This window comes from Salvelinus fontinalis, chromosome 9, assembly GCF_029448725.1.
Source record: "Salvelinus fontinalis isolate EN_2023a chromosome 9, ASM2944872v1, whole genome shotgun sequence".
Taxonomy (NCBI): Eukaryota; Metazoa; Chordata; class Actinopteri; order Salmoniformes; family Salmonidae; genus Salvelinus; species Salvelinus fontinalis.
In genome coordinates, this window is record NC_074673.1 from 40,754,261 (window position 1) to 40,781,432 (window position 27,172).

Below are 27,172 nucleotides of genomic sequence, written 5' to 3' on the forward strand. Positions count from 1 at the left end.
TTAAGCATAACCTTCTCATCTTTAATATTAATAATGTACAGTTAGAGAGAACAGATGATAATAAAATGAAGAACAGAATAAAGCTGAAGAGTGTAGATATATAAAAAAACAATAACAAAAACAACTGCTAAAGTTATGGCTACCTTCAACACTATTAGATAGGGGAGTGGTTAAAGAATGATTTAGGAAAAGTTTGTCTCAGACCTTAGCTCAAATGAGCCTTTAAGACTTCTCAGACCATGGACTAACTTCTGACTATTACAACTCAGAGACCTGCAACAAGAGACTGGTCCTGAGAAAGTATACAGTTGGCATATAGTTATATTGTGTGTGTGAGTGTGGCTTGTGAAGGCAGTGTAGGTCAGAGGTTGTCTTCTGGGATTTGTGTTCAGTTGAAGTATATAACAATTTACAGTCAATTCCATTATGTATGTGAACCAGAAGAAAATGACAGGGGTTTTATGTGTGTTGTATTTATCTGTGCATTTTCTGTGTCCCTTTTGCATGTCTTCAAGTGCATATTTTAAGATTCTAGAGGTTTGTAAAATCAAGACTACACTAAAATAATAATTGTTTAACCGCTTAATGATCCTACTGGATTCAAGGGATAGTTGTCCAACCATACATACATAATATATTAAAATAAAACTTGACGGACCTCAGAGAGGTAAGGGTTTAGAGGTGTCACACAATGTGTCTCAGTGTCAGAGTCTCACCGTGCGTTTGGGACAAACCCATGCATTTAGAGCTCTCGGTACAGTCTTCAGAACAGGGAACGAGACAGAGAGAGGGGACAAGGAATAGATAGGGCTTTAGGTTTAGGGCTTTGACAAAATCCATCACTTCACAATATAAAACATTGCCATAATCACGGTTATCATTGTTTTAGACACCCATATGATTTGTGTAACATTATCTATATAATTAGGGACATAATTATCTGCTTCAGTATCCAGAGAATGTTATGACACTGACAATGTTACTGTTTATACCGTTAAATGTGTCTTCTATTACTAAAATAGAAGACACAAACACATGGTTTACAGTTGTACACACACAGGCACGTGCACACACACAAGTACACACACATTTAAGATAGGTCACCACCTTTCCTGAACCTGGCTTTTTCATCTCGACTTGGCTTTTCACTGTCATAATTCCAAACAATTATTTTCCTGTTTCTTGTACACTCCCACCTGACTCGAACCCTTAATAATCACCTACAAGTGTGTGTTTAACATGCACATGTCCCAGGAGTTCAGGGAATGTCCGAGTGTATGTAATTGTGTTTACACATGTCACAATGGAGTGTGCTTGTGAATGGTCTTGAGCTGCCTCTGCTGGAAGAAACAGGTGAGCTAGCTAGACTAGAGAACAGATTGTAGTGTACTAGTATAAAGGATGCATGGTGCCTATGCATGGTGCCTGCCATGTGTAAAACTCCAAAAGATCAGAGGGACATAATTTCCTCCTTGTCAAGAATAGAAATAAAAGGTTTTGGCAGACCCCCAAAAGAGGGACGTGGCTGTGTGTGTATATAGTGGTGTATGAGTGTGACATTGGGTTGTGTTGTTGTATGTACTGAATTAGAATGAGATGCATGTGTGAGGTCCATGTATGACGTACTGCATGTAAGAGAGGTTGGGATGGAATGTCTAAATAGTACAATAGGGTCAGCTAGCCCACTTTAGAATGTGCAAGCGTGAACACCCTCTTAGCCCTGAGCTAAGTGCAGTGTGAACACGGCTTATTTGCGTGAGTGTGTGTGTGTGTGTATATGTGGTTTGAGGGTCATAGATTGTGTGAGCATCAAAAGGGATGTAAAAACGAGTTTGCAATATTTAATTGGAGGAATAGGTTCAACTTAAAATATTTTTCCTTTCTTTTTGTTCTTTTCCATGGTCCTGTAAAAAGAGAAAAAGGGAATTATTTAATATTTAAAAATTGCATTTCATTGAGAGAAATAGACAAAACATACTATATGCTTGTCTGATAGAATAAGAGCAAGGATGATTAAATGTGTCAGACACTCACTTAGAAGCATCAAGTTTCTGCTGCTCCAGTATACGTTGCTGTGCCTCCCAGTTGCACCTTTCCTCCTCATGGTGGCGCCTCTTCTCCTCCAGTTCCTTATACTGAACCTCCAAGTTCTTTTTCATCTGCTCGTGACGTCGCTCCAGCTGAGAAGGGAGGCAAATGTGTTACTTGTGAATAAAACAGACAGATACACAGATCCAAATTGACTGAGGCCTTCTACCTCTCCTGTCCTTATGTCTCCCAATTGGTGTACACACACACACACACACACACACACACACACACACACACACACACACACACACACACACACACACACACACACACACACACACACACACACACACACACACACACACACACACACACACCTCAGCCTCAGAGTCCTTCAGTTTCTGTTTCTTCTCCTTGACCTTCATCTCAAACACTTGCTCCATCTCTGTTTCCATCTTCTTCATCTTCATGACATGTTCCCTCCGCTCCTCCTCCATCTGGGCCAGGGGGCTCCTACAGGTCAAAGGTGAGGGACCAAACATCAAGAATCACTAACAGTGACCAGTGATTAACGAAGCACATCCCAACCAATACAGTCTGGTCACTGTCACTTAATGACATTATGACTCAAGCATCAGGTTAATCTATGAAATAAGCTTTACAACATATTTTAGATTCTTTCTCAGCCTGTCTGTCTGATTACTATTGAACATATCAGATCTATGGTATTTCCTCTGATGATTAAGGTCTCTCTCCTACCTGGTCATTTGGTTCTTGGTCTTGCTGGTGTCCACTCCTCCATTGCAGGTTACGGCAGCAAGCTTTTTGCTGCGGTAGTTCTCATAGTGGACGTTGTTGGTCACATCCTTCAGGTCTTGCATATGGGTCCTACAGGAGAGAATTGGGGAAGTTGGGTCTCAAATAATTATATCACTGTAAATACCGTGGTATAATCACTGACAATAATGGATGAATAAAAGGATTGACATGCATCCTCTGTCTCTCACCTGATCAGCATGTTCCGTAAGACAGTGAAGTCACAGTGCTCCCCGTTCTCCACTAAAACAGGAAGAGAGAGAGAGAGAGAGATGTCAGAGACCCACAGAGATTGATCTCATCACATCGCCATCAATCATTGGATCCTGGTAGAATACACACCAGTTCCCAGAATTCCCGGTAACATTACAAAGGTTCTCGGATCAAAGGGACAATTTCTACTCACGGAGCCAGAAATCACTGGGTCGCTCAGCTAGTCTAGTGTACATTCCTATTACAGGTAATTACCTGATGAGACTGGTAGGTAGTCAAACACACAGACACAGTCAACACACAAAGTCATTGGCCAAAAGAACCCGTGCTCAGACAGACTAAACAAGAATGTGTCTGCTCAGTGAACACACAGACATGGTTAAAACTATCACTAAGACAGAGACACATTTCACTGGACCACTGCTCAAACACACACATTCAGTAGTATACAGTACATAGAGTAGTCAACAGACAGACATGTCACGGACCAGACAGACCACTGCTCTAAGACATATATTTCAGCTGATTAAACACACACATGGTTAAAAGATCACATGGGATTCTGGAAAAGGACCGCAGAGACACTGCTGCTGCTGCTGAGGATGTGGATTCCTCCTCTTTCCTGATCAAAACATGGCTCCTTTACTACATAGCTCCTCTCCCCAGGCCCCACCTTATCTGGGGCTAAGCCTAACGTGCGTCACGCTGTCAGCTATGGATCTCAGGAAGAGGACGAGGAGGAGGACACCTTACCCGTGAGGTGCATGCATAGAGCCCCTTGCTGTCACCTACCTGAGTGACTTCTGACGGGAGGGAGGAGGGTACACAGGAACCCAGGTCCTGCCCAGGTGACCCCTGTAACCCGTGTCTGTCCACCCTGACTGTCTACTGAACGAGGGGTTACATGAGGGGAGATGAGGGCTGGCAGGGCAGGCCAGCCTCAGTGATGGGACGGGAGTGGAGGAGGGTTTGGTTGAGGTGGGGTCACAGGGTCATAGGGACACAACAAAGCATGTTTGTAGCTCTAATGGAAAGACACACCCCCGGCCAATTGGCTGAAAACTCCTGATGTACGCTGGACTGAATGGTTGTTGCTTGCTCACTGTTGTTTTCAGTGCTCTGCCGTTAAAACAGAGCAATACTGAGAGCAAGATCACTGCTATCGCATGGGGTCAGCTGCCCATCAGGAGTTTTAAGCCCGAGTGCTTTAGCTACTAATGGTCGTTAGATTATGATACCTGCATGGAGGTTTCCATTGAATGAGCCAAGAACAGGGAAAAATGTCTTATCCCATGACAAAGAACTTATTGTAAAATGGTCTATGAATCAATATGCAACGGAGTATGTGTGATGGACCCCCTGTGGGAACTACAGGGAGGGAGTGTCAGCAAACAGCATCATGGTGCAAGGATTTAGAGCAACAGAGCATATATACATAAGTGACTGTTCGTAGATAATGCATGCAAAATATGTATACATTCACATACTATGTATACAATAAGTTTGTGAAAATGTAACTCTTAACAGTTCTACAATTGAGTGTTGACGAGTGGCCAAATGATGACTAAAACGAATAAAGGTAGATCATGCAGTTCTGGAAAAGGTATGACTTAATATAAAAAGGTATACTTCAGGATTTTGGCAATGAGGCCCTTTATCTAGCGTGTTAGTCGATACCCATAGACTTCCAGCCATTGTGCTAACGCTAGTTAGCATTGGCTCACGAAACTACCTCTAAATTCCTTTATACTGGACACAGACGCATAAAAATGGTATCCACAAGCTCATCTGACTCTGGGGAAGTAGATAAAGGGCATCATTAGCCAAATCCCAAAGTATCCCTTTAAGATAATCAGGTACTTATTAACATGAGTTAGATGGTGATGTTGCTCTATTCTAGGAGAAGCGTTAGCACTGAACAGCCTATAGGTTTTTAAATTAGTACGAGCTCCACTTTGACGATCAACCTAATGTCGCAGCAACAAAAAGTGAAGAGGGGAGGAAGGCCTGAGGGAGAGGGGTATCAAATGTGAGAGATGGTTTTGTTTACCAAAAATGCCCTCTGTCAGTCATGGAAAAGAATAGACAGAAAGAAAAAAGAGAAAAGAAAGAATGAAAAAGTGAAAGACTGATCAACCACTGATACGGTCAACGGTCAACCACAGAGCAACACTTGAAAATGAAAAAAATGTATTTCAGGGAACTTAAAGTAAAAGAAAATCAAGTGGAGAACAACAACAACGATTCATTGTGGCCAATGGTGAAAAAAGGGGTGACAAGGTCTCTCTCTCTGAGGTCCCTGGGGTGGTACAGTACAGTGTTCACTGCCAGAGAGACCATGATACCATAGTAGAAGAACCCTGTCCCCCTTTTCCAGAATCCCTGTCAGAAACACTCTCTGGGGGAGTGGGGGGGGGGGAGGATTTCCTGGGAGGCCATGCAGTTTGCCTACACTAGGTCTCCACACGTCTGTGCTTCATCCACTTGCATGGCACAGTGAGTGACATTCTCCAGAACAACAACAACCCACAGACAATACCATGCCACTGTTTCATCTCAGACAGAGAACAGAGAACCCAGCCAGGCCCATTCTGAACCTACCTTCTGCCACGCCCCAGGGGTACTGACGACCTCTGACCTTCTTGCCGTTCACTTCAATCACCACGTTGCTGCCAACCACTGCCAGAGGCATCCGCTCCTGCCACACATGGAGACAGAGGGAGAAGTGACAGTTAATCAGTGAGCCTGTACAGTATCAACAACCTATTAGATAACCAAACTGACAGGGACAAAACAAAATGGCAGATAGGGACTAGTGTGGACTGATACCAATGACCGCATCAGTCTCTCTCACTCTCATTGGACACTACCTTGATCTTCCGGATGAGCTTGCTGTCCTCATCGTCCTCGGCGTCAGGAAACTCATAGATCCTGATCTTGTGTTCTTGGATTTCCTTCATGATCTGAGTTGAAGGTAAAAATGACATGAGTAATTGCCATACACATGTTGTGTTTGTGCGAACACAAATAATGAACACACACACACCTGTTTCTTGAACAGCTGGCATTCTTCAGGTGTCAGAGTGTCTGCCTTGGCGATGAGAGGGATCACGTTGACCTTGTCATGGAGACGCTTCATGAACTCAATGTCCAGGGGCTTCAGCCTTCAACGCATTTTACACAGTTAAAAAACATGTTCTGAGGCTCTGTTGTTGCACAGTCAAAACAGATACAGTCAGTCAGACAAACACAGACAGGCAGGAAAGGCTGACTTATGCTTTGATGTGACACAGTCCTGAATAATTCTCTGTAGTTAGTACTTGTTCTGCTCAAACTGCCGCAGTGCATTATGCCACCAGTGGCAAGAAAACACTGGAGGAACCAAAGAAACACTGTCTTATTTACACTTCATAACCCAAAGTATGTGGACACATGGTCGAACATCTCATTCCAAAATCATGGGCATTAATATGGAGTTGGTCCCCCCTTTGCTGTTATAACACCATCCACTCTTCTGGGAATGCTTTCCACTAGATATTGGAACATTGCTGCGGGGGCTTGCTTCCAATCAGCCACAAGAGCATTAGTGAGGTCGGGCGATTATGCCTGGCTCACAGTCTGCGTTCCAATTCATCCCAAAGGTGTTCAATGGGCTTGAGGTCAGGGCTCTGTGCAGGCCCGTCAAGTTCTTCCCCAAACTGTTGCCACAAAGTTGGAAGCACAGATTCGTCTAGAATGTCATTGTATGCTGTAGCATTAACATGTCCCTAAGGGGCCTAGTCCGAACCATGAAAAACAGCCTCAGACAATTATTCCTCCACCACCAAACTTTACAGTTGGCACTATGCATCAGGGCAGGTAGAGTTCTCCAGGCATCCGCCAAACACAGATTCGCCCATCGGACTACCAGATGGTGAAGCGTGATTCATCACTCCAGAGAACGTGTTTCCACTGCACCAGAGTCCAATGGAGGCGAGCTTTACACCACTCCAGCTGACGCTTGGCATTGCGCATGGTGATCTTAGGCTTGTGTGTGGCCACTCGGCCATGGAAACCCATTTCATGAAGCTCCAGACTAACAGTTCTTTTGCTGACGTTGCTTCCAGAGGCAGTTTGAAACTTGTAGTGAGTGTTGCAAACGAGGGGAGATTATTTTTACATGCTACGCACTTCATCGGTCCCGTTCTGTGAGCTTGTTTTTTATTTATTTATTTTTTTATTTAACCTTTATTTAACCAGGTAGGCAAATTGAGAACACGTTCTCATTTACAATTGCGACCTGGCGACCTTGTGTGGCCTAACACTTTGCGGCTGAGCGGTTGTTGTTTTTAAAACTTTCCACTTCACAATAACATCACTTAAAGTCGACTGGGGCAGCTCAGCAGGGCAGAAATTTGACGAACTGACTTGTTGGAAAGGTGGCATCTTATGACAGTGCCACCCTGAAAGTCACTGAGCTCTTCAGTAAGACCAATGTTTGTCTATGGAGATCGCATGGCTGTGTGCTCGATTTTTACACACCTGTCAGCAATGGGTGTGGCTGAAATAGCCGAATCCCCTAATTTGAAGGGTTGTCCACATACTTTTGTATATATAGTGTATTTTTCTTTCTTTTCTTTTTTCCAGTCAGTGACCACTACTAATTATGTCATGGTGGGATCATGAGGGATTCTCTTTGTTATTCTCTCTGTGATGTTCTCACTCTGGCTGATGAGGGAGTAGGTGGACAAAGGGGCTCTTCTTCTCTGTGGCCTGAGAGAGTGAGTTCTGTCCAGGGACTGGAGGGGAGAGCTGGAGGGGGAAAAGCAGTAAGGGTGATGGGGGGTGGTGGGGAGGGCTGTGGATTCCAGGAATATACAGATACAGAGCAACAGACCCGCTGTTACAGGTCACAGGAGTAAAGGGGGCATATGAAGTGTGGGGAGAGCGACAGGGACAGACCTGGCAGAGGATGTTTTGAATTTGTCTCCACATTAGCAGAGGCAAGGACTGACAGGATTTCTGATCTCTTAATGCATTACCTTGTGTCGGTCTAACAACGGACAATTTCATGATATTATATAATTATAATATAATGTCACAACCACGTCAGTGTCCATAGTCCTCCTTATATGGCTGCATATAATTACAGCAACCATTTGACTGGTTAAAATATGTAGGATTGGATAGATCCTAACACAAAAAGTGGGCCTAGCTGATTTGCTACGGAGGCTATCTATGGAGGCATTTTTCTAAGCTGAAAATAAAGCATCCCATTCCCAGGGATTCTGAGCTCAGGGGCTCCTCAGTGAGCTGCCTCCTCCTGATTGGCTGGCTCAGTGATGGTGAGAGCGCTTCCATCTCATTCTCTGTCTAGTGGGTGTTATGCAACCTTGTAGGTCACAACATTGGCAGCCTACATCTCTCTCGGTCTTGCTTCCCACTCACATATGTGAACTCACGCATGCGCCTACACTCCACTAATACATTCATGTTCACGTTCGGGCTCACATACATAGGCAAGCAGAGATAATCGATAAAGGCACACACACACACACACACACACACACACACACACACACACACACACACACACACACACACACACACACACACACACACAAAAGCATAACGTCATGACTTCTATAACACAGAGTTAATGCACATGGAAATACATGGCCACCCTTAACTCAGAAGCAGCATAGAGAACACAATTACAGTACACATATGGTATAACAACATTTGTTATAATCTAAAATGTGTTTCAGCTCATACGAGTCTCTTTTTCAGACAAGGAAAGGTGGGTAGCATAGGCTTCATATATTTAGCCATCAATGAGTATATACTATACATCCTATGACATCAATGTAGTACTGGTACATGATCACAAAAGGACTGTTCCCCCAAGGTCTGTCAGTACTCACCCGTGGCCAGAGGGGGCGATGAAGTACAGGCAGCAGTGAACTCTGTTGTCTGGCATCAGTCGTCGGTTCACCCTGGACTCTGCATTTAGGAAGTCCTCACACTTACTGTCAATGAAGTTAATGACAGGCTGCCAGCTGAGAGGGGAGGATGAGAGAGAGGTGAGAAAGAGAGAGAGAGGAAAAATAGGAAAATGTTGTTTACCTCTACATTTAGGCTATCCTTGACGCAGACAGAATATTGCATATAGTCACACTCCCACACAACAAACAAACTCCACCATATCTTTCATACATGCTCACATTCACTCCCCAATACTCACCAGTTACTATTGTCCACTGCATCTCCAAACCCTGGCGTATCGACGATGGTGAGAGTGAGCTGGACACCCCCTTCCTTCACCAGAACCTTGGACTGCTCCACCTGCAAAACAGCAACACGGTGGCTCTAAGACATAACTCCATAGCTCCCATTTCATCTCTCAGCCTCCCCCATACACTACGGCTCATCTATAGCTTAATCATGTTAGTCCTGGGAAACAAATGGCAGCTGTGACAGTGATATGGTGCTGGTAGATTTTTCACGGTTTAGAAGACAAATGCATAATTAGCTTCCCGCTGCGGTTTGTTTCAGTTGCTCTCTGTTCGGCTGCTGCATACTTTCACAAGGGTAGTTATTTTGGGTTGACCTCTTTCAGTCTCTCTAAACACGCAGAAACACATTCTTTGCCTTTGCAAAACACTTTAGTTAAGATGCACATTATTTTCTAGCAGGGCATATATCAAGCACTCAAAATACTTTCGGAATAGTGTGTGTGTGTGTGTGTGCCTGCATATCTGCTTTTAAATCCATTTCAGTGAAAGAGAAACAAAAAAACAAAAAATGTGCACCCATCAATTGAGTGAAATCTGAGTAGACAGAATGTGACCATTTGACAGACATAAGAGATTGTTCTGGAATATAAATACTCTTCCCCCTGTCTCTCCTCCTCAGCAGACAGCTGCACACAGCACACTGGGCCCAAGTCTACCCCTCTACATTTACACTGTGGCTTTGGCCAACCTCAACAGCTCCATTTCTAAACATTGGACGCACTCTTCAATGGAGGATCAAACACATCAGCAGGAACCACGGGGACCCCAGAGTCACAACCAGGAATCTTAGGCCTTCACAAATCTGAAAAACAACTTACGTCGGTCTACATTCAAAATGAAGTCACACGCTTTCTTACGAACAAGCTAATTTCTTGAAAACAGCTTTGCAAAAGTGTGGTTCTAATTCAGGAAATGATGACTCACAATGGTTACTAACTCCCACCTCAGTGTGATAGTGACAAAACCCAAATATAGCAGCCAAAAACCGCCCTGGTGTGTGCGCCTTTGCATATACATCACAAAGACAGAAAGCCGAGGCCCAGGATGCCTCCGGGATGGGAGTCTTGTGTTTGGTGGGAAAGTCACCACTGGGTGTTGTTTCATGGGAACATTCCCAACCTCCTACTGACCCCTTCAGGCCCCAAGAGGAACCAGAGCCCCCGAGTCCAACTCCCCCCCTTCTTGTCCCCATCCTAAAGAGAAGCCACATAAATCTCCCCAAACACCCTTAACTAAAAAAAACTAAAATGTGCACCCATCCATTGAGTGAACTAGCCCCCCCCCCCCCCAGCCTCTTCATCTGTCCCTCTTCTGTTTATCAAGGACATATAAGGACAAAACACTGTGGGCTCTATCTCTGGCTGCTGGTGCTCTGGGCGTGCTGCCTGTGGCCTGGCCGCTGTGACCCTCCAGTGGTTATTGGGTTTGTTTGTATTGGCCTGAGAGCTGTGTGCTCTTTGGCCTTTGCTTGTGTTGCACTTCCACATTTGGAGGAAGGGGGGGGGGGGGGGGGGGGGTGTAGGCTACCTGCACAGTCTTCTTGATCCGTAGGGATGGGCCAGGGTAATCCTTGGAGTACAGGTCAGTCAGGAAGAGGGAGTTGATGAGCGTGGATTTCCCCAATCCAGACTCACCTATGGGAGGAGATCTGACGTCAGTAACATCATTGTCACAATGTGGAATTCAGCATATAGCTTCAGCATATTATCTGGCTTTTATCTGGCTATGCAGTATGCATACACCAAAATAACTCATGCATACACATACCCTGCAGTGGCATAGTCACAGTCAAGGGTTTGAAGATCATTTCTGTCCCGGATAATTGCAGCAGAGGAAATAAAAGCTGATTCATTGTCTCATTGGGAAAGGCCAAAAGCCTAACTGCCAGAAAGTAAGCTTTAAGTCCGAGTGAATAAAACATTTCTTCTCTCCCCTTCTCTCCCTCACTAATCGTTCTTACCCTCTCTTCCCACCCTGACATTAGAATCACTCAGTATGTTGTTAGTTTGACTATATGTAACGGATGTGAAATGGCTAGCTAGTTAGCGGGTACGCGCTAGTAGCGTTTCAATCGGTTACGTCACTTGCTCTGAAACCTAGATGTAGTGTTGTCCCTTGCTCTGCAAGGGCCGCGGCTTTTGTGGAGCGATGGGTAGCGACGCTTCGTGGGTGACTGTTGTTGATGTGTGCAGAGGGTCCCTGGTTCGCGCCCGTGTCGTGGCGAGGGGACGGTTTAAAGTTATACTGTTACATTGATGCTGTTGACCCGGATCACGGGTTGCTGCGGAAAAGGAGGAGGTTGAAAGGGGGGTGAGTGTAACGGATGTGAAATGGCTAGCTAGTTAGCGGGTACGCGCTAGTAGCGTTTCAATCAGTTACGTCACTTGCTCTGAAACCTAGATGTAGTGTTGCCCCTTGCTCTGCAAGGGCCGCGGCTTTTGTGGAGCGATGGGTAACGACGCTTCGTGGGTGACTGTTGTTGATGTGTGCAGAGGGTTCCTGGTTCACGCCCGTGTCGGGGCGAGGGGACGGGTTAAAGTTATACTGTTACATATATGATCTTATTAGTCTACAGAGGATAAAACACACACACACAGCTTCCATCTCCCACAGCTTCCAACTGTCCTGTCCAGTTGTCAAATCCTCAGATTACAGACAGTGTGTCTCTTAACCTTGACCTCTCACACAGACCCTCTCTTTGAGGTGTAGACGCTGGGCAGCTCACCTCTGGCTGACAAACAGCACTAGGTCACAGGTTCCCCCCTGCCCCCTTCAAAACACACTGTTTAAGCAGGAGATAAGACACACCAAACCCACCCACTGTCTGCTGGGTACACCTGTCAGCACCGGGCCTGTGCTGGAGGAGGTCACCCAAACCAGGAGGGGGAGAGGATAGAGGGGCAGGCACCTCCTACGCTAATCTGGGGGAATAGGTGGAGGGCAACAGAGGGTCAGGGGCATGTATCTAAAGCAGAGCAGACAGAGTGCCTGCAGATTACATTACTGGAGCTTGACAGCAGTTATGAAGGCATTTTAATGGAAGCCAGTCATACACATCATCTTCCCGCCCCTCTCTGTGGCCCTGAAACCTGGCACTAGGATCTCCTGTTTCTCTCTGCCTCTCATGCATGCAAAATGGATCTACAAGTCCCAGATAGAGAGAGGACCTGTTCTGAGTCTGGCTCCTGCGACACTAATCTGCGTTTTGGGTTGAAATAGACAATGGGAAGGACAGAATTAGGATCGGCGTTCACTGGATTAGGAAAAAACAGGACACTTTAAATAACTATCTTGCAGAAATGCAATACAAACTCTATTGTAATCCTGGTATAAAATATAGCCGCAAAGGGCCTCCCGGGTGGCGCAGTGGTCTAGAGCACTGCATCGCAGTGCTAGCTGCGCCACCAGAGTCTGGGTTCGCGCCCAGGCTCTGTCGCAGCCGGCCGCGACCGGGAGGTCCGTGGGGCGACGCACAATTGGCATAGCGTCGTCCGGGTTAAGGAGGGTTTGGCCGGTAGGGATATCCTTGTCTCATCGCGCTCCAGCGACTCCTGTGGCGGGCCGGGCGCAGTGCGCGCTAACCGTGGGGGCGGGTGCACGGTGTTTCCTCCGACACATTGGTGTGGCTGACTTCCGGGTTGGAGGCGCGCTGTGTTAAGAAGCAGTGCGTCTTGGTTGGGTTGTGCTTCGGAGGACGCATGCCTTTCGACCTTCGTCTCTCCCAAGCCCGTACAGGAGTTGTAGCGATGAGACAAGATAGTAATTACTAGCGATTGGATACCACGAAAATTGGGGAGAAAAGGGGATAAAAAAATATATATATATATAAATATATATATAGCCACAAAAACTTTTATCTCTGGTCCCTAGACTAGAGCCTCCTCGTCCTTTGTTAGTTTGAGGGTGACTGCTGATGCTGGCTAGAAAAAACAAATTAAGGGAAATGAATAACTAAACACGTGGACGAGAAAGGACATCAATCACAACGTGATAACAGTCCATATATCTATTATCCTTTACACAGTAGGCCCATTATTACCACAAAGAACCAGACCCATTTTAGGTGACTCAAGGTCACCTTACCTACCATCTAAAATCCAACCCCCAGCGCATCTTCTCTCCATCCTCCTCCTGCTGCGGTCCTGGATCAATTACACCCCCTGCCCCCTCTTTCTCACCAAACACTCCACCTCAGCTGCACAACAGACCAGCCAGAACACAGGGCACTAACCAAATACCATAGAGCTGCTCCAAAGAGGAGGAAAGCCAAATTACAGCTAATGTCCTGCGTAGTGTACTCCACTTATAACAACCACTGACCTTGGAGTTCATGGTAACTCATCGTGGTCAAAATCACAGGACAGCAACAGTCGACATACCACATACAGTTAGTTGTGATGGTGGCCGTTCTGTGATGCAAACTAGCCGACAGTTTCGCCAATGATAGTCTCTCTGCAGTAGTTACCCCACCCCCGGAGGGCAAGTCCAACCCAATTAGCCTTCCTCTCAGTTTTAATTAAATATTGGTCCGCATGATCTCTGGAAACGTACTCTCCATAAATAGACCCTGTCCCTGACGACCCAAAGCTGCATGGATGGATGGCTGGCTGGGTGACCCGCCCCTTACTTCCCCTCTTTCATAATGGGAACATTGTGAGGGGGACAGAGAGGGGGAGACCAAGAGGCAGGTGAAGAGAAAACAACTGACAGGGAGGGAATGGAAGTACAGTAACTGCAGTTGAGAGCGAGACAGATTGACAGGGATATGGGGACAGACATACAGATGGACACACAGGACATGTTTCCCAGGAGATTCCTAACATTCCGGGCTTTTATCTCTCCTCCCTCTTCCTGTCAACATACTAATGCCCAACCAAAAATGAGCCCTGGGGTAGCAGCTGGCCCCAGACATCCTGACAGGCCCCTTTTACACTCCCCTGCTTAGCCCAGCCACACCAGAACCCTTGCTCCTCTCCTCATCATGCCACATAAAGGGGCTCCTGGTGCTTCTGGTCTGTACGCCTGTAGCTCTTTTCCACTGACAAACAACACAGAGCTCTCCTCCCCTAACTAACAGACATGTGGGCCTGAATCACAGAGTGTGAAATGAGACATCTGGTCTACATGCACTAATGTCTATATGAGGAGAGAGAGAGAGGGGAAGGGAGGAGAGAGAGTGTGTGTGTGAGGAGAGAGGAAATGTGAGAAGGGATGTGTAAATGGGTCAGATAAGCTCTATCAATCAGGAGATGGGATGGCTGCAGTAGGGTCAAAGGTCATCTGATAAAGATCTGCAACTCACACACAAACATACCTCAACTACTATACAGCGGAAGATAAAGAGGATGATATACCAGAAATATGAGATGATGTGGTAGGCTTACAGATGGACTAGCTACTCCACTGTCTATTATAAGATCTGGTCTGTATAGTCAATGTGAGTCAGTTTCCCAAGATGTTTGTGAGAGAGAGCGGGTAATCTATAGAAGATTCACTTTGAACCCCTGAGTCTAAACAGAAACTGACAGAATCAGCACGAGTGAGGTCATACAGGACATGTGCACACTGCATTATACAGCAGCAGCAGCTCCCCCCACACAGAGTCACTCACACACCCTGAAGCAGTCCAACTGATCTCACACAAACACACACAAAGGCGCTCCTGCTGTGTCTCACGCACAAGGGCCAGAATAAGTCATTGTGAAATACATTTCCTTTTCTTAGTGGCTCATCTTGATGCAATGTGATGACATTTCCTTCACCTGGAAAATATGTGTCTGAAAACATCCTTTCTTTTCGTGGTTCTACGCTGTTGAGGTAACGCTATCTTTTTAGTCAGTGAACAAGAGTCAGTAGATGACAGGAAGAAGACGAACCAGAGGAAACCAATAGGTGAAAATAAACTGCCATAGAATAGAGCAGGGATCATCAACTAGATTCAGCCACCGGATGATTTCTTCTTGAGCGGAAGGTCGGGGGGCCAGAACATAATTACAAATCATTTGTAGCCTGCAAATTCACCGCAAGAAGCACAAACAGATATAATATTTGACTAAAACAGAATAAATTCAAACCTTGTTTATATGCAATCACGTCTCTCTTTTGCGCTGGAATACTCAAGAACAGATTCCCAAAACTAAAATTACTTGGAGCTGATTTCCTGGTATTTTTACAGTCTTTTATGTCTAACAATAAAACCAAAATGTACTCCAAAAACTTGAGGGGCCAAATAAAGACACCCGTGGTTCGCCAGTTGGAAAATCCTGGAACAGGGATGGGACAGTGGTAGGGGAGTATGAATGGTAGGTAGGGCTGCAAGATATGGGCAACAAATGTAATTGCAATTTTTTTGACCAAATATTGCGATTGGACTTGCGATATAAACTGAGCGTACAAAACATTAGGAACATGACAAACTGACCAGGTGAATCCAGGTGAAAGCTATTATCCCCTGATTCAGAGGGGTTGGGTTAAATGCTAAAGACACATTTCAGTTGAAGGCATTCAGTTGTACAACTGACTAGGTATCCCCCCTTTAAATAATGATTTTTAAGCCTTGAGACAATTAAGACATGGATTGTGTATGTGTGCCATTCAGAGGGTGAATGGGCAAGACAAAAGACTGAAGTGCCTTTAAACGGGGTATGGTAGAAGGCTAAACAGTTTCCTGTGTGTATAAAGAATGGGTCACCACACAAAGAACATCCAGCCAACTTGAAACAACTGTGGGAAGCATTGGAGTCAACAAAGGCCAGCATCCCTGTTGAACACTTGACACCTTGTAGAGTCCATGCCTTGACAAATTGAGGCTGTTCTGAGGGCAAAAGGGGGTGCAAGTCAATATTAGGAAGGTGTTCTTAATGTTTTCTACTCTGTGTAGATTAAAACACTTGGGTGAACTGAATCATAGAATGAGACGAAGCAAAGCATTTGACCGAACAGAACAAGCTTATAGTGAATCTAACAGATGAGGAACTGCACTGGTTGAGGGCTCCCGAGTGGCGCAGCGGTCGAAGGCACTGCATCTCAGTGCAAGAGGTGTCACTACAGTCCCTGGTTCAAATCCAGGCCATATCACATCTGGCTGTGATTGGGAGTCCAATAGGGTGGTGCACAATTGGCCCAGCGTCATCCAGGTTTGGCTGGTTTAGACCGTCATTGTAAATAATAATTTGTTCTTAACTGACTTGCCTAGTTAAATAAAGGTTCAATTTGAGTGACCGGGCGGGGCTTGGTGTGTGTGGGGAAGGAGTTGCAAGAGGAGAGAAGGAGAGAGACGCCAAACGGAGTCAACTCTAAAAACAGACGTCACATGTGGCTGAGTGGCATTTCAAAATATTCCATGCAATATGGACCTCTTGCGATATGGATATTGCACGTGTCAATATTGAGATTTTGATGTGAATTCTATTAATTGTATTAACAGCATGGCTGACAGAAGAGAACAGAGACTGGGATCTACTATTGGCACTGACTGTGATAAAAGAGAAGCTCAAGCTCCAAGGGTTGTAAATTCTTAAGTCTTGTGAGGTGAATTGTAACAGTAGTCTATTTAGCCTCTTCTTTGTTCCTATAGTATATCATGGATTTGGACGACCTGCTTTGTAGAGCGGCCCGGCTCGCTCCAATCTTTCCCAAGTTCAGTACAGAAATTCTGCCAGCTGGCCAAAAGGCCAGGAAACAGGTTTTTTCCATTCCAGAATTTTGGAGGGAAAAAATTGTCCCAAGCCAAAGTCCTGTGGCGTCAGTCTCACAGAGTGACATTGGAACAGTGGAGACACTTCCAAGTGACCGGGCTCTAACAGGCGAGCGGATTCCCAAAAAGAACCCCAGTCTGTCAAAACAGTGAACCCAGCTGGCTTCCATTATAGGCCAATCTTCTCACGACTACAGCTACAGCTCGCTCTACTGGCCCTGAGCCTGGGAGTGCATTCTCTAACACTTTCTACAACTCTCACAGAGAGAGGGTTCCTGTCTGTCTGTCTGCCTGTCTGTCAGAGCTGGAATGAATGAGATTGCTCCAGAAGTCTTAACCTTTTTATGAGTGTCTGGTAGAGTTTCACAATAATAGTGTCTTAAAGTGTAAAAGTTATAATGCGAAAGTTATACCGTGTGAGTGTGTGTCTGTGTGAGTGTGAGTGTCTCATCTTTGTGTTCGAGGCACTGTTGTGTTTGTACTCTCTTCCACACTTCACATTTGTTATGTGTAATGTTTGGCTCAGCTGGGGTATGCAGTGGTTGGAGATACAAGGAAAGAAAGGCCCATATGTAACAAGGCTGAAATCCAAACCTGTTGACATTGAATTCTGCCACTCTCCCTCTGGCACATGCAGCCCTTTCACAGTGTTACTTTACCAAACAGGAAACCCAAACCAGAGGGAGATATTCTGTATGTGGGACATGTCATGCTGGTTGGCTGTGAGAGAAAGAAAGAGAGAGTGTGTGTGTGTGTGTGTGTGTGTGTGTGTGTGTGTGTGTGTGTGTGTGTGTGTGTGTGTGTGTGTGTGTCAAAAGGAAGTGCAAGAGTGCACAGTTGGCATACATAAGACAAAAACCAAAATATGCACTCTTGATTCCCATGGAAGACAGCCCTTACATCAGTGAAGTATGATCAATACTGTATTTCCTCACATCAATCGCCTCATGCTGATGAACAATTCAATAAACATGTGATTGTGGTCTGTGAATGTGTGCGTGTGCATGTATAACCAACCAGCTCTCACAGTCTCACTGAAGAATCAGAAGTTTGTCCATTAACGTCAAATTTCGAAGGTTACGTCTAGGCAGGTTAAGTTATATACATCAAAAACAAGTGCCTAGCACTGGGATAGAACACACGACCCGAAGAACAGTCCACAAAGCAAAACCCAAGCCTACATGATTCTAATAGCATTCACCGTTGCTTCTAGTGGCCGGTTTTGAAGTAATCTCCTGACGTCCTGTTTTTCTGGACGGATGTCTACTTTCGCAGTGGATCTTGAGCGACTTGGCTGGTATAACCAATCACTCCTCCACTCTCATCTCCAGATTCCATTCCAAGTTCATTGGAATTCTGTGGTTCAATAATTCTTAAATGCACTCAGTTTACCAATTCACAGAGCTAGAGTTAAAAAAGTAATGAACAAATTCACTGAAATTGTGTGACATTTTTACTTAAATTCCATGCAGAGAAATAGAAAACACACATTCAAACCAAATATGGAACCTCAAATGACATGCTTCATGTTCCTTTTTCACAGACAGACAGACTCACAAGCAGGCACATATAGACAAACAAAAATTAACCCGACCAGGGAGACCCACGCATAAAAAGAGAAGCGGACAAAGTGACTCACCAACAACCATTAGTGTGAACTCAAAGCCCCTCTTCACTGACTTCCTGTACACCTGGTTGGGGAGGTTGGCGAACCCCACATACCCCTCCAGATTCCTCTGCTGGAAGAAAACACACACAGAGTTACTCTGGAATCTCCTTGGGTGAGAAAAGCACTTTGTGTACATAGACACACAGAGAGACAAAGAGCTGGTTTTAGAGGCCATGATTAGTATTTCTCTGGCCTGGAGTGACAAAGCACCTTTGAAAGAGTGGGGTAAAACTGGAACAGGGTTCCGGGTTTGAGGTGAGTAAAATTACAACAACAAAAAATAGGTACAAAAGGAGAAGAAGGGGGTAAGGTAGTCTAACTGATCCTCCTGTGTTTATTTACGAGTCGTATCATATCCATCATATCCATCATCTGAGAGACGTCGTCATGGAGACAGTGGATCTCACACCAGATGACAGCCAACGCGTTCCCAAGTTGTGTGTTCTCCTTCTCTTGAGTACCGCATTTCTCCATGCCGCCCTCTGCCTGCTCTAATCTCATCCTCTCTCTCTCCCAGCGCGTTGTCACTCATGCTACATAAGGCAAACACAATTGATCACTGCTCGCCCCTGTTCACAGGACCTCTCATGCGTGTCCCAATGGACAACACAGGGGTAGAAAAGGGAGAGGGGCCACACTAGTCACTCCCACACAACAGCCCAGTCAGACACTGTCTACCACCCTGAAAACGTGTCCTCTCACTCCTATAGTAACAAGGAGAGTCAGGAGACACACAACAGGGCTGCTTTGGGAGCAAACACATTGTTGTGGTATGTCGGAGGTGTACAGGCAATTGCCCTCAATGCTTCCATTTGAGGAAAGGAGTTAGTGGAGTATTAACCCAAAAAGCTCTACGACAATCTTTGTGTGTATCCTTTCCACATCTCAAGCTTTATTAACCTCACATCGATCAGAAGCTGGTAGATTTGAGGGGGTTTAAGCCTTAACCCTGATTGAATATGTAATAACAATTGTGTTGTTATAGGCTATGTGATAACAAATGTGTTACTACACATACAATGACGAATCAAATCCTAAGACTCCTTGCCCCCAAACCATTTTTTGACAACAAGACCAAGGGGCAGATGGGAAACCTTCCTCACCATCCCCTTCTGTATTTGAACAGATTCAGTGTAACAGCGCAATCACTGTGCTAGAAGAAATAATTATAACAGGTCAATGGAGAAAATCAGGGCACATCCTGTCAGAGAATTGGCTTATAAAACCAGATAATCCGTAGTAGCAGGGACAAAAACACCTAGGCTATATTGACCATCAAATAGGCTCCATAGCAAAGCCCATATCCATCTCTGCCGAACTACAGTGTCAAGAAAAAGTGTGAGAACCCTTTGGAATTACCTGGATTTCTGCATAAAATTGTCATCAAATTTGATCTGATCTTCATCTAAGTCACAATAGACAAACAGTGTGCTTAAACTAATAACACACAAATTGTAGTTTTCTTGTCTATATTGAATAGATCATTTAAACATTCACAGTGTATGTTGGAAAAAGTATGTGAACCCCAAGGTTAATGACTTCTCCAAAAGCTAATTGGAGTCAGGCGTTAGCTAACCTGGAGTCCAATCAATGAGATGAGATATGTTGGTTAGAGCTGCCTTGCCCTATAAAATACTCACTCTTTACGAGTCTATGATACGTAAAACACTGAATAAGAATGTTGTTCATGGGAGGACACCACGGAAGAAGCCACTGCTGTCCAAAAAAACATTGCTGCACGTCTGAAGTTGGCAAAAGAGCACCTGGATGTTCCAAAAATTATGTGGACAGATGAAACTACAGTTGAGTTGTTTGGAAGGAACACACAACAATATGTGTGGAGAAAAAAGGCACAACACACCAACATCAAATCCTCATCCCAACTGTAAAACCTCATCCCAACAGTTTTGTAAAGAGGAATGGTCCAAAATTCCTCCTGACCGTTGTGCAGATCTGATAACCAAATGTTTTCTGTAGTTGCGTGAGGTTATCGCTGCCAAAGGAGGGTCGACCAGTTATTAAATCCAAGTGTTCACATACTTTTCCCACCCTGCAGTGTGAATGTTTACACAGTGTGTTCAATAAAGACATGAAAACGTATAATTGTTTGTGTGTTGTTAGTTTAAGCAGACTGTTTGTTTATTGGTGTGACCTAGATGAAGATCAGATCAAATTTTATGACCAATTTATGCAGAAATCCAGGTATTTCCAAAGGATTCACATACTTTTTCTTACCACTGTATAGCATGTTCCTTCAGGGAAAACGGAACATTCATGTAATCAGGTCTGTGCATCAGCATGTGACAGTGGTGTAATCACCCACAGCACCCTACACCTAAATGATGCGATCTGTATCAATTGTGGCAATTAGGGTTGCACATTTTGGGGAATATTCAGAGGTGGAAACTTTGTGGGAATCAATGGGAATATATGGGAATTAACAGGAATATATGCAAATGAATACTAATACCATTTAAATATAGATGTTTTTTGCATTGGTTATATTTACCATATCATATGGAGACAGAAACATAAACCTTTTACCTTATCATAAGTAGACATAATTGCAAACGATTAAATAGCTCCAATAGAAAAAACATATATACAGTTGAAGTCAGAAGTTTACATACACTTAGGTTGGAGTCATTAAAACTTGTTTTTCAACCACTCCACAAATGTCTTGTTAACAAACTATACTTTTGGCAAGTCGGTTAGGACATCTACTTTGTGCATGACACAAGTCATTTTCACAACAATTGTTTACAGATTATTTCACTGTATCACAATTCCAGTGGGTCAGAAGTTTACATACACCAAGTTGACTGTGCCTTTAAGCAGCTTGGAAAATTCCAGAAAATGATGTCATGGCTTTAGAAGATTCTGATAGGCGAATTGACATCATTTGAGTCAATTGGAGGTGTACCTGTGGATGTATTTCAAGGCCTACCTTCAAACTCAGTGGCTCTTTGCTTGACATCATGGGAAAATCAAAAGAAAATCAGCCAATTCCTCATTTTAAAAAATGTAGACCTCCACAAGTCTGGTTCATCCTTGGGACCAATTTCCAAACGCCTGAAGGTAACACGTTCATCTGTACAAACAATAGTAGTAAGTATAAACACCATGGGATCACGCAGCCGTCATACCACTCAGGAATGAGACGCATTCTGTCTCCTAGAGATGAACATACTTTGGTGCAAAAAGTGCAAATCAATCCCAGAACAACAGTAAAGGACCTTGTGAAGATGCTGGAGGAAACAGGTACAAAAGTATCTATATCCACAGTAAAACGAGTCCTATATCGACATAGCCGCTCAGCAAGGAAGAAGCCACTGCTCCAAAACCGCTATAAAAAAGCCAGAGTACGGTTTGCAACTGCACATGGGGACAAAGATTGTACTTTTTGGAGAAATGTCCTCTGGTCTGATGAAACAAAAATAGTACTGTTTGGCCATAATGACCATCATTGTGTTTGGAGGAAAAAGGGGGACGCTTGCAAGCCGAAGAACATCATCCCAACCGTGAAGCACAGGGGTGGCAGCATCATGTTGTGGGGGTGCTTTGCTACAGGAGGGACTGGTGCACTTCTCAAAGTAGATGGCATCATGAGGAAAGAAAATGATGTGGATATTTTGAAGCAACATCTCAAGGAAGGAAGAGAAAGTTTAGTCACAAATGGGTCTTCCAAATGGACAATGACCACAAGCATGCTTCCAAAGTTGTAGCAAAATGTGATGAAAGAAATAAGCGCTGAAATAAATCACTCTCTCTACTATTTTTCTGACATTTCACATTCTTAAAATAAAGTGGTGATTCTAACTGACCTAAGACAGGGACTTTTTACTAGGATTAAATGTCAGGAATTGTGAAAAACTGAGTTTAAATGTATTATTTGGCTAAGGTTTATGTAAACTTACGACTTCAACTGTAATTGTTACAAATTGAACTTTAATTAAACGAGTTGACTCTTCACATGGGAAATTTCATTGAACAACAAAAGGGAATATTGAATGACCCATCGCATATCCCAAAAAAAATTTCAACATTCATCTGTAAAATGATAGTCTAGAAACTAAAGCATTGGTTGTCTTCCTCTCAGGCTTTCATGTCTTGAACATCAGACTGAGGCCTCATCTTCACTGTCACTTTCCAACCCTGTTGAGGATGGCTCGTCGTCAGGCTCAAAAAGCCTCAAATTTGCCCGGATGGCCATACATTTTTCGACCCTTGTATTGGTCAGCTTGTTGTGTGCTTTGGTGTGTGTGTTCCCAAACAAGGACCAGTTGCGCTTTGAGGAGGCTGATGTTGGTGGGATTTGGAGGATGGAGGCAACAGGGGAAAGAGCCTCAGATCCACAAATTCCCTTCTATCATGTGGCTGATGAGATATGTTGGCACGACTGCCATATTACATTTCCATCCCAAAGCCCTTGCTTGGAAGTGTACTTTGCCAGACTGCCAAGAACCTTGCCCTCCTCCAGGCCAAAGTGGCGAGACACGGTAGTGATGACACCATAGGCCTTGTTGATCTCTGCAACAGACAGGATGCTCTTGCCAGCATACTTGGGGTCCAACATGTACGCTGCGGCATGTATGGGCTTCAGGCAGAAGTCTTCACGCTTTTTGATGTATTTCAGAACTGCAGTTTCCTCTGCTTGGAGCAACAGTGAAGTGGGCAGGGCAGTACGGATTTATTCTCTTACATCTGCAAGCAGTCTGAACATCAGACAGGATGGCATTTTCCCCCTCAATCCGTGCAATGGCTACTGATATAGGTTTCAGGCTGCTTACCACTCTCTCCCAAATACATCATCCAGGAGGATCCTCTTGGTAGGGCTGTCCATGTCGGCAGACTGATATGGCCATTTCTTGGAGAGACTCCTTCCCCTCCAGGAGACTGTCAAAAATGATGACAACACCACCCCAATGGGTGTTGCTGGGCAGCTTCAATGTGGTGCTCTTATTCTTCTCACTTTGCTTAGTGAGGTAGATTGCTGCTATAACTTGATGGCCCTTCACATACCTAACCATTTCCTTGGCTCTCTTGTAGAGTGTATCCATTGTTTTCAGTGTCATGATGTCTGTGAGGAGCAGATTCAATGCATGAGCAGCACAGCCAATGGGTGTGATGTGAGGGTAGGACACCTTCACTTTAGACCAAGCAGCCTTCATGTTTGCAGCATTGTCTGTCACTCTCTTGTAGAATACTGGTTGAGGGGTGGAGATGAGGTAGTTAATTATTCCTTGCCCATGAACATTCAACCACCCATCAGAGATGATTGCAATACAGTCTGCATTCTCTATGATTTGCTTGACCTTCACTTGAACTCTGTTGAACTCAACATCCAGCAAATTAGTAGATAAAGCATGTCTGGTTGGAGGGGTGTATGCTAGGCGAAGAACATTCAGAAATCTCTTCTTATACACATTGCCTGTGAGTATCAGAGGTGAACCAGTTGCATACACAGCTCGAGCAAGACATTCATCAGCATTTCTCTGACTAAGTTCCTCCATTGAGTCAAAAAACATTTTTATTCGAGGACCATGAGCTGCTGCTATTAATAAGGTGTCTGATTCATCATTTTCACCTCGAATAGAAGTAGAGGGACTTTTGTCAGAGGTTGCTTGTTGTGAGCACTGAGGGAACGTTATGCACTTGGCCAGATGATTCTGCATCTTTGTTGCATTCTTCACATATGATTTGGCACAGTATTTGCAAATGTACACAGCTTTTCCTTCTACATTAGCTGCAGTGAAATGTCTTCACACATCAGATAGTGCCCGTGGCATTTTCCTGTAAAAAAAAAAGTAAAAAAAACAAAACAATTCCATGTACAGATAAATAGTTAAGCAGTTAAATTAATCAACTCCTTTGTTAGATAAATGTTTTAAAATGAAACATGTATGGAAACAGGTGAATTAACACTCCTCAGTTAGCAGGCTCAAGCAAGCTAAAACCCACTTGGTAGCAAAAACTAACTAGCAGAAATTCTTAACAAGTTAGAAATGATTTAAACACACTTTGCTGTAGGCTACCATTTACTAGTTAACAAAAATCACATATGTCATACAAAATATATTCACCCCACCCAGTATTGTAATAAAAACTTACCAGAAAGCATTTAGTCCTTGGCTCAGACAGTGTAGTAGTGTGGGCTCAATAGCATCTCATTAGTGAGCAAGATCTTGAGAATCAGCTGCACATATGATGGAAGAATGCACTGTGCATGCAGAGGGTTGCAATTCCATTGAATTGGGGATAGTTTAACCAAAATATGCCACAATACCTAAAATTGCCTTATGTGTATACCACAAAAAAAGGTTCACAGTTATAAACTTACTTTTTTGATGAATTTAAGCAAAATTCCCGGGCTTAACTTCTCGTCGAAATTTTCCGGGAAAGTTTCTGACCCTTTGCAACCCTAGTGGCAATCAAGAGTTTTTCAATTTACACACGTACATTATTGGTGGAAAATAACAGGTCCAAGCAAAAGGTCACATACATAAAGGCTTTATGACCGTCAATCCAATATTGATATCTTGCTGTTGTTTACAGTTCACTATGTGTACAGGCACATAGTGATTTTAAATGGCCCCAAAGCAATTTCCATACTCCCTCCCTACCCATGCTGGGTTATATAACTTTGCTGTGATGTAATCTCAGCTCTCTCATCACCTGGGGTTAACACGTAACAGACGTAACAGGCGGTAGAAGCAAGAATTATTGGGGACCTTTTGAAGAGGGACTGACGTAGGTATAAATACATGTGTATGAGACAGAAAGAGAGAGAGAGAGAATGAGAAGAGAGAGATCCGAGGACTGTGAATAAAGATGTGTGTGGTGCAGAATGAAAAGCACACCAGGGTTGGCTGGATGACAGCAACTGCGTTCGGATTCTCTGTTAGCCAATGCAAATGTGTCAAGTGATCACGTTTTTCTGCATTCTAATACAATAATGAACTGAATATGTTCAATCAATATTTGACTAAGACCACCTTTTATAGCCTAGGCCTATAATGACATTATCAAAGACTACATAATAGCCTTCATCACGGGCGCAAATTAAAAAAATTGCCTAGGCATGGAAACAAAAAAATGAATGGAAACATCATTTTATAAATTCCCTTGTGGATTCTCAAACGCGCATAAGTATGCATGTCCATTCCTCCCAACGACCGGGCGCGGAACCCTTCTCTTCTTGTCAATTATAAGCGAAAATGGATTCGAATAAACTCGTACTCTGGCCGAGAGCTATATGGAATAGGAATAGTCTATATGAAATCAGCATTTTCGGTCACATTCCTCTTTCTCTTATAGTATTGCCATGGACCATAATGGAGTTCTAACGTTGGAGACAACGTCGGTTGCATAAAGTCATTGGTTTCAATTCATTCATGGAAATGTTTAAATCCAGTTCACACGAGACAGAGTATCAACATTGATTTAATGTGATCAGATTAACACTTACTGCAATGCTGGCAACTGTAGATTCTGGTCGTTCGATCATTGTAGTACTAGTGTGACACCACCCACCCAGGAGCCGAAGAAATCAGGCATACAAAAAAATAAGAAAACTACGAAACAAAAGCGTTAGAGACGCTTCTTTCAAAAAGACACGTCCTATTCAGGCAATTTAACGTTTTTATATAGCAACAGACCCCTAATGCCTCTAAACGGGCCCAAAATAATGAAATTGGGTAAGTGGTATCGACATACCACTAGTCATAGCATCATGAACAGCAGAAGGGATTTTTTTTCCCAAGCTACAAATCTCAAAAGGCGATTGTGTCCTCCTTTGGAACTGCATGCCTATTGGCTAAAGACATCTACAATTGTGATGTCAGACAAGATCCGACAGCCTACCGAATTCTATTGGTTCTAAAGGTGAACTGTCGGCATTGTGGCCAGCCGAGCCTTTTACCTCGAATCTTTTACGAATGCCTTGGACGTACAAACCAAAAATGCGCAGTTGGATTTGTATATTTCACAGGTCATGTATCGCATACATGTGTGCTTCTTCTTAGGATTCTCAACAGGATGATCAAGAAATAGAAACATACATTAATTCATCCCACATTGTCTTTTGACATCCGCCGTACACGGTCTAGTTGCGCTCTCTTGTGGCTGTGCAATTGAAGTAGCTGAATTAGGCCTATTAGCTATGTTCTGTTAGAATGCACATTTGGTGATTGTATCATTTTTATTTTGGCCCACGCACATTTTTGCATTTTTGGAACGTCACACACACACACACACACACACACACACACACACACACACACACACACACACACACACACACACACACACACACACACACACACACACACACACACACACACACACACACACACACACACACACACACACACACACACACACACACACACAAGTTAGAAATCCACCACTAGAGGTCAGTTGCAGATAGCAGATGAGCACCAGAATTAGCTGGCCACTTTGTGGTTCTTTATA

The 27,172-nt window shown here is 44.0% G+C and overlaps 1 protein-coding gene across 7 annotated transcripts; it reads right to left on the reverse strand.

Annotated features, from left to right (window-relative positions):
- LOC129862598 (septin-7-like) lies at positions 1-26,487 on the reverse strand. 7 transcript variants are annotated; one of them, XM_055934411.1, is made up of 14 exons: positions 26,169-26,487; positions 18,671-18,767; positions 10,863-10,969; positions 9,284-9,384; positions 8,964-9,098; positions 6,107-6,224; positions 5,931-6,023; positions 5,662-5,758; positions 5,111-5,122; positions 3,039-3,090; positions 2,791-2,919; positions 2,409-2,544; positions 2,035-2,180; positions 1-1,904 (listed from the first exon to the last, which is right to left on the reverse strand). In XM_055934411.1, exons 1-14 carry the CDS (start codon positions 26,205-26,207, stop codon positions 1,865-1,867), a joined length of 1,302 nt encoding a protein of 433 aa, XP_055790386.1. In that variant the 5' UTR covers positions 26,208-26,487; the 3' UTR covers positions 1-1,864. The 7 variants fall into 7 exon arrangements, with proteins under 7 accessions (XP_055790386.1, XP_055790385.1, XP_055790383.1 ...); XM_055934410.1 differs by having other exon boundaries at positions 18,671-18,770; positions 26,169-26,486; XM_055934408.1 differs by lacking the exon at positions 26,169-26,487 and adding an exon at positions 19,043-19,276.
- Between the last annotated feature and the right edge of the window lie 685 nt (positions 26,488-27,172).

What these genes read in the sequence shown, in the direction of transcription:
- LOC129862598 (XM_055934406.1), bottom strand. Translation starts at nt 19,201, where the DNA reads ATGAGATTAGAGCAGGCAGAGGGCGGCATGGAGAAATGCGGTACTCAA. An exon ending in GCCAGCTGTTCAAGAAACAG is followed by an intron (nt 6,024 to 6,106) that starts GTGTGTGTGTGT and finishes CCTTCAACTCAG; the next exon opens with ATCATGAAGGAAATCCAAGA. An exon ending in ACCAAGAACCAAATGACCAG is followed by an intron (nt 2,545 to 2,790) that starts GTAGGAGAGAGA and finishes TTTGACCTGTAG; the next exon opens with GAGCCCCCTGGCCCAGATGG.